The 7,505-nt window shown below is 38.5% G+C and overlaps 1 protein-coding gene across 2 annotated transcripts; it reads left to right on the forward strand.

Moving 5' to 3' along the window:
• Nucleotides 1-924: 924 nt before the first annotated feature.
• Nucleotides 925-7,274, forward strand: LOC138105815 (carboxymethylenebutenolidase homolog). Of its 2 annotated transcripts, none has more exons than XM_069005900.1 (6): nucleotides 925-1,044; nucleotides 1,900-2,113; nucleotides 2,710-2,817; nucleotides 4,683-4,825; nucleotides 5,208-5,299; nucleotides 6,985-7,274. In XM_069005900.1, the coding sequence occupies exons 1-6, from the start codon at nucleotides 1,011-1,013 to the stop codon at nucleotides 7,162-7,164; spliced, it is 771 nt and encodes a 256-aa protein (XP_068862001.1). In that variant the 5' UTR covers nucleotides 925-1,010; the 3' UTR covers nucleotides 7,165-7,274. The 2 variants fall into 2 exon arrangements, with proteins under 2 accessions (XP_068862001.1, XP_068862002.1); XM_069005901.1 differs by having other exon boundaries at nucleotides 4,683-4,738.
• The last annotated feature ends 231 nt before the right edge of the window (nucleotides 7,275-7,505 follow it).

Genomic DNA, 7,505 nt, shown 5'->3' on the forward strand with positions numbered 1-7,505 from the left:
GAGATGCTGCCTGCTTGGAACTGTGCCACAGGGAAAGCAGGAAAAGGAAAAGTGTAATGGCTGAAATTGGTGGGAAGAGGGAATGAGGTGAGACTGGAAATATCCTGGCGTGTTGCTTTGCCACACCACGTTGCGTAGGACAAAGCAGGCGGGAGCAAATAAAGCTTCTGACTGAACAAGATCCCATCAAACTTCTAAGCAGTTCAGGCGTGGCTGACTATTTACTAATGTTCTCTACTGCCTGGTGCCTGGAAAGAAGCCATCTGGCCCGGCCTCAGCCAGCATAGGCCAAAGAAATGGTTTCTGGGAAGCAACTGATGGATAGGGAGTAGGCTGGTTCACAACTATTTGCATAGCTTAATGCCTCCTAAACACCACTTTGTTGAAGGGGACACCATAGGTTGTGCCCTTCTGAACAAAAGACTGCAGTGGAGTAAGACTGTGGCTGCCATCTCAGAAGGCAGCAGTGTTAGCTATCTTTGGGAGTGCCTGCGGTTTCTCCAGGCAGCCTCCTGTACTTCAACAAGCTCATTCATCTTAGGTTATAAGAAGAGATGTAGGAAACACTTTTGTATGAACAGACCTCTCTCAAGCATTTTCAGGCATTTCAAGCATTATGGGGGGCTTATGGTAGGAGATAATCTCCCACGAGTGTCACAGCTTCCACTTTCACACAATGCCAAAAAATCGAGGTTTCATTCTGAAGATCAGGCTATTTCATGCTTCCTAGCACCAAGCCTGACATTCAGATGTTGGGAAAGGTGAGATAACAGTTAACACATGTAATCAATTCTCAGTTATCAGCACAGGGGATTACTGATGATGAGAGATCATCCATCTCATGGCTTTATCTGAATGAGCTTGATTAGAGCAGCGAAGACATGTCTGCCCAGTTCCTGTATGTCTACACCACTATCAGTCAGGGGTTATGGTTGTAATCAAGTGTATTTGCTCAAACTCAGTGCTGGCCCTGCCAGATCTGGTGACAGCAGCCCCAGGGTTGGGAGAGGATGGTGAAGAACAGCATCTCTACACTATGCATTGGTGAGGATGATTATCTTGGGTATAAAGCAGTCTAAATGCATATAAAATTTGGATTCTTTTATTGAGCCAGAGTGAATCATGCAAACTGGGAAGTGTTGTGTAGGGCATAAGCAAACAGTGAGTCTCTGTGGCATCAACTCTGTTCTTCAGTCTGTCCATAACAGGGTTCCAAATGTGTTCATATTGCCTATGCAAAATTTCCCATTCCTCTGTGAAATGTAGCCCTCTGCTGCTCTAGTTAATGGAGAGCTGAGGAAGGCATGTATTTTTACAGGAATTTGCTGCTCTTCCATGAAGATTAGATGGTTTTATGAAGTACATGTTACAACGTAAACTGAAATAAGAGGTTGATGTAGAAATGATGAAGCAGAGACAGTCATACTGTATATGCCTGTGTACTGCACCCCTAAGGACAGTTTCAAAGTCAGCACATGACTAGGAAATGCTACTATTATCACTGCCCCTGCAGACTTAATTGGATTCCTTGTACAGATGCATTGTAATACCACTTTTAATTACAGGATCACAATCTACTTTTTGCACGGAGTCCATTCCAAGCTCTTGACACAGAGAGTCAGAACAACTTTTGACTTTAATCTGTCTAGCACATCTACTGGCTCATTGTCTCTAATTGCTACTTTTGGAGAAAGGACAAAACCAAACACTCTCAAATATTCTGAATGAGGCGTGCACATATGCTTTACTCGCAATCCCTTTCAAGGGCATAGGGGCACACGGCATTGGAATCTAGTTTACAAATCCATACCGCTGTTCTTTTCTAACTGCTCCCAGTAAAATTTTTTTTAACAAATTATTTTTACACACTTTCTGTCTTTTTCTTCTTCTTTTTTTTAGGTTTTCAAATGGCTGATCCTTTTCTATATAATACTGGAGAAAGGTCTCACTATGGGTGCCTTGGACATGAAGTACAAATTGAGTACCTTAAGGCATATGTTTGTAGACCATCTTTTTTCACGGACAAAGCTGTGATTGTGGTTCATGACGTATTTGGATGGCGGTTCCCAGATATTAGATACATAGTTGATTTGATGGCAGGTCATGGATATATGTAAGCAACTTTCTTTCCTATCTTCACCTTAAATAAACTGGTAGATCACCAGGCATGGCATATGATGTTTCCAATATACAGAAGGCAACCATGCCATTTCAGTCTGAGCACATTAAAAAGAAAATGAACAAAACATTTCCATGGAGCCACCAAAGATACTAAAAGTGACTCAGGAAAAACGGCTACCTGAGCACAAAGGACTCTTGAAGTGCCTGTGTTTGTGCTTATGAAGCAGCGTGGGTGATCCAAAGAGAAACAGCTATTTCAACCTTTTCAGAACCAAACCTTTTGAACATTTGCTTTAGCCTGTAATAGCAAAGAAGTATATATGTGTTTATATAGAATCAGGAGATTTGTTTAATCCCTTTCCTTTTGTATTAAGTGTGTCTAAGGAAACAATGAGCGTTTATTTGTGTCTTCTTTTTTTTCCATACAAAGGCATATACTTTTAGCTCTGCTGATCAGCAGAATAGGATGAGTAAAACATGATTCAGATCATAATTATGTAGATGTGTACTCTGGACTAGAAGATATTAGGAGACATTTAGACATCCATAGATTCAATGAAAATTGACTGAATTCCATCTCTCACACAGAACCATCTGCCCAGACTTCTTCAAGGGGACAGAACCCTGGAAACCTACTGATCACTGGGTTGACTTTCCTGACTGGATGAAAAATCATGATCCTATGAAAGTAGACAAGTAAGATACATATTTGTACTTGAACTTTAAAAAGCATCCAGCAAATAAGGGGAATTTATAGGAAATATTAGAAGTGGCACCTCACAGCAGGGCAAGCTGGCTGCACCACCACAATTTCTTATTCTGGGTGATTCTTCTGTGGTTCTGGGCACTGTCTTGGCTGGGATTTGAAAGGGATCATCTGCTCTGCCCATCACTGCTTATTGTCCCTATCTTGTTTTCCTGGGCCCTTTTCTAACTATGCTATACTGGCCACACAGGCTCACAGTGTTTCACAGGCAACAAAATACCCACTACTCTCACTCACAAGTGCTGATTCTGCCCCCAGTTCCTCAAGATAAAGAGGAAAATTCTTCTACAACGGCAGATATTATCTGCCAGTTGTCATGTGCTCATCTTGCTTCCTACCTTGCAGATTATGAAGGGTACTGATGAGACTCTTCTGAGCAGTACTACACAAAAATTTGCTAGACTGACCAAAACCTAAGATACCTCTGATCAACTGTACTATTTTTTCAGTGTGAAATGGAGGGATCATTATCTGTACAGCCTAACAGTGCCAGTAACAAGGCTTCCCTGAATTACGGGAGGCATTACTGTTTCTTCATCATCTCTTACCACAGCTCAAAACTTCAGAAGATGATAGTGAGGCAATGACACCTTATTACTCAGCTACCATCCTGCAAGCCACAAATATTCTTCTGACCCTGTCCAGACATTCCAGCAGCTACATCTTCAGTGTCTCCCAGCAAAGTTTTAGACCATATAATTGCAGAAGCTGTGACCAAATTTTTGAAAAGACAAATGACTAACAGTTATAAAAAAATCCCACCCCAAAGAGGAGCAGATATGTAGATGCTGTCTTAAAAAATTAAGATCTCAGGACATGGCTTTGCTGTCTTCTGAGGGTTCACTTGTAGGTGAACATTCCAGTTTAGATCCATTGCTCTTTCAGAGAACATGGAATCCAACATACCCATGACTTTCTTAGTACCCTTTCAAACAAACCAAATCTGAGAGAGCATGGCCACAGGCCTAGGACACAATGTCCTCTTCATGTCACTCTCATACTGGGTTTTTTTTGGTCAGCCTTACCAAATCTGAATGACCATACAACTCTACCTAATCTTTGAAAATATAGTTAATAGTTTATGCAGTCTGCATTTAAACTTAATTTAAAACTCTGTAGGTAATGAAGAAGATAAAATTATCGAGACCTAAGAAGTCAGCAATTAAAAAAATTTACTTTTTCTCACCTACAATGAAAATATTGTTCGTATTTTTTTTCATTACACCTCACGCAGAAGTTATTTTTTAAACGTTGTAGTTACTGACAGTGCAATTTTGAGTAATTGCTTCTTTAGCATAACATTCTTGCATGTGGCCTTGGTAGGATATCTTAGTATTAACTTGCGCAACAGGAATGACATAGGAAAAATCTTTATCTAAATAGGTGAACTCTATAGAGATAGTACAGTGAAGATTATCTATTCCTACAGTCCATAATGCAAGGTGTTGTTCTACTTGCAGATATGTCTTGTCTTTAGTTGTCCTGTCCTAGACAAAGTGATTCAAATAAAAATTTACTAATTTTGAAAACAAAGGAGCAGGTGACAATTCAGGTAAGTATTTAAGTGCCTACACCTGTACTTCCCTAAACTAGGACCAGAGATGTTAACTCTCATTTAATAATAGAAGCCACTGATCTAGCCTGAAATGTGTTTTTTTAAAGTAATCTCTCTTTTAAATGATTAGAGGTGCAGACGCAGAAAAAATATCATGTATGTCTTGTAATTTACTTCTTAAATTGTCAAGTATTGGTTCTGCAATAGATTCCTTAGTTTACTTTTGTTTATATGTCTTAGGGAAGCTGATGTTGTCTTGAAGTATCTAAAGGAACAATGCGGTGCAAAGAAGATTGGTATCGTTGGGTTTTCCTGGGGTGGAATGGCAGTACATCACTTGATGCTGAAAAATCCTCAATTAACCGCTGGGGTGTCCCTCTATGGTAGTGTAGAACACATGAAAACTTACTTGGGTTCACATGACTATGCATAGTTTGTAATTCTACTCATTGCTTTGTAACCAATTTCTATAAAAACTCAAAGGTGAGTTGCAGATTTTAATTATGGTTATTTCAGCAATAGGCTATATTGGTATAAAATTTTTAAGAATACTGTAAATAAGAAAAAAATTAATTCCTTGTTTTGGTACCTGGAGAGCAGGGAAATATGCTTTCCGAACGTTTTTTCTCCATCCAAATAGCCACTGTCCTGATCTAAGTAATGTACCTAATGAGTAAACTCAAATAGAAATTTTGTCTTTAAATTTGCCATTTATCTTGCAGGAATGCTAAGCTCACTAATAGACTGTTTCTCAAAACATTCTAGGAATAGTTAGAGACTCTGAAGAAAGATACGCTTTACTAAATCCCACATTTTTCATTTTTGGTGAGAAAGACCACACTATTTCTTTGGATCAGGTAAGTTGTTGTTCTGGAAAGACTTCTTTTTTTCCCGCAGTTCATTTATCCCACACAGAAATCCTCATTAGAAACCATTTTCAGATACAAAAAATTAGACAGGTTGGATGGTTCTGTTTATATTTCAACTTCCCTCCTATTTGTTTAGGTTATTCAAATCTTCCTTTTTGAGTTGGGAAACACAGTAAAGAACAGTCATGAGCTTCTGAGAGGCTAGATAAGCAGAGTGTGAAACTGGGCAGGCATATCCAACTTGGTATGAGCCGAGCATCTCAAAAACTTGTCTGCTACTGCTATGGGTGAGAAATCAGGTAGTTAAACCACTGAAGCTGGACACTGAAGGGGGGAAAAAAAAAGGAGTTTCAGCTGCTTTCTGAAGTTCACTAACTCAACTCTGATGATGGGGACCAATGAATAATTGCTTTTGCTACAAAGAGACAAACTGAACTGTGTCAAAAGAGCGGGCATGAACTTTAGCTGAGATAATAACAACTTGTAGACTCAAGTGTTTTGACTCCTGGCTGCCATCTGTGTTCTGATATAACCCCAGCTGTAAGCATATGTGAGAGGCTGGATAAGTATATGGGTAGGAAACTGGTGCCCTCTTCTGTGCATAAACTCTTTTTCTTCAGTGGCAAGGATAACATACCACCTCCAGCACAGCTTGTTTTTTTAGGGTAGCGTCTGACTGGAGAACTAGCAGTGTTCTCTGGGAATGCAGAAGTCATTCAATATTTACTTCTAACTGCATTGGTCAGCATGTTAATCTATACCTCATATATACCTCCTTCACACAGGAAATCCTTCACTCCCTGTCCTCATTTTATGATGAATGTGTCTTTTTCCCAGGGGCACAATTTTGGCAAATGCATCTCTTCTGTCATGTGTTACACATTGAAACCACGCCTTTTTCTCCTGAAGATTTCTTTCTGTGCAGGTTGTGTAAGAAAAAATTCCTTCCGCCCCAAAAAAACCCCCCTCAAATACATAGGTTTCTGCACTGAAAAAAAAGGGCTCTATGAAAAAAAACCAAAACCAACAAAACCCCATGAAATAAATCACAGTACTCTCTCTAATCTGCACAATGGGTAGAAATGTAGAAGTAAAAACTTGTGGGGCAAAATAAGTGTTTGTTCTTCTGTTTTCTGACTTTTAATGGAAATAAGCACAAACTGTGCTGGAAAATGTATATAGTGACTAAACACAGGATTAGTACTTTGCATGTAAACATGTGTGAACTAATCACCAAAACATTGTGCAGGAGCAATGTCTTTTTGTTGTTCAGTAAACCAAAAAATAAAAAGCCCTCCATGTTTTCTTAAACCATGTCAGTAAGCCTATCAAAATATTTCGGGCTGATGGTCACTAAGGTTTATGGAATATGTTCTCTCAAGATCAGAACTTAAAGTGTAGGTTACAAGCCTAAGAACATTAACACATCTGTTCCTTTATGGCAATGAGATTTACCAAACTATCTTTGCTGCAACTGTTGAGGTTCTTAGACTAATCCATACAAAAAAAACCAAAAAAAACCCCCAACCAACCAACCAAAAAAAACCCCAAAACAAACAAAAAAAGAGTTTGGTTTTACACCAAAGAGGCATTTTCTCTATGAGAAACAGAAATCTGGCAAACTTAAAAAAGCCCCATAATGTAATGGAAAAAAATGCTTTTTTTTTTTACAGGTCTTCTTATTGGAGGACAAGCTGAAACAGTACTGTAAAGTACCATATAAAATTAAAGTTTATCCTGGGCAAGTTCATGGGTTTGCACAACTGAAGCCAGAAGATATGAAACCTGAAGATAAACCTTATATTGAAGAAGCTAGAAGGGATATGATTGACTGGATCAAAATGTTTGTTTGACAATAGCTGAAAGGAATGCTAGGCTTCAAGATCAGTGATTGATTTAATTTGAGAGAAGAAAATAGTCAAGGGAAGAATATTTTGAAAATTGCCACAAACCAAAATCGGAACATTTTAATTTATAGCTTTAAATTATTGTTTACAATATTTACAGAAGATTGTGAAATAAAAGTTGGACTAAAGGATGATTAGGCATTAAAAATTTTTTTGAAATTTTCTTGCTTTTTATTTACTTCATTATTTTACATTATGGCCTTGATAGTAATGATAGTGTTTATCCATTTGCCTTTGCTAGTGAGCATGACTTCATCATGATTTTACTTGAGTAATTTCAGGCTTTA

This window comes from Aphelocoma coerulescens, chromosome 2, assembly GCF_041296385.1.
Source record: "Aphelocoma coerulescens isolate FSJ_1873_10779 chromosome 2, UR_Acoe_1.0, whole genome shotgun sequence".
Classification (NCBI taxonomy): Eukaryota; Metazoa; Chordata; class Aves; order Passeriformes; family Corvidae; genus Aphelocoma; species Aphelocoma coerulescens.

What these genes read in the sequence shown, in the direction of transcription:
- LOC138105815 (XM_069005900.1), top strand. Translation starts at nt 1,011, where the DNA reads ATGGTGAAGAACAGCATCTCTACACTATGCATTG. An exon ending in ATGGCAGGTCATGGATATAT is followed by an intron (nt 2,114 to 2,709) that starts GTAAGCAACTTT and finishes TCTCTCACACAG; the next exon opens with AACCATCTGCCCAGACTTCT. An exon ending in CGCTGGGGTGTCCCTCTATG is followed by an intron (nt 4,826 to 5,207) that starts GTAGTGTAGAAC and finishes AAAACATTCTAG; the next exon opens with GAATAGTTAGAGACTCTGAA.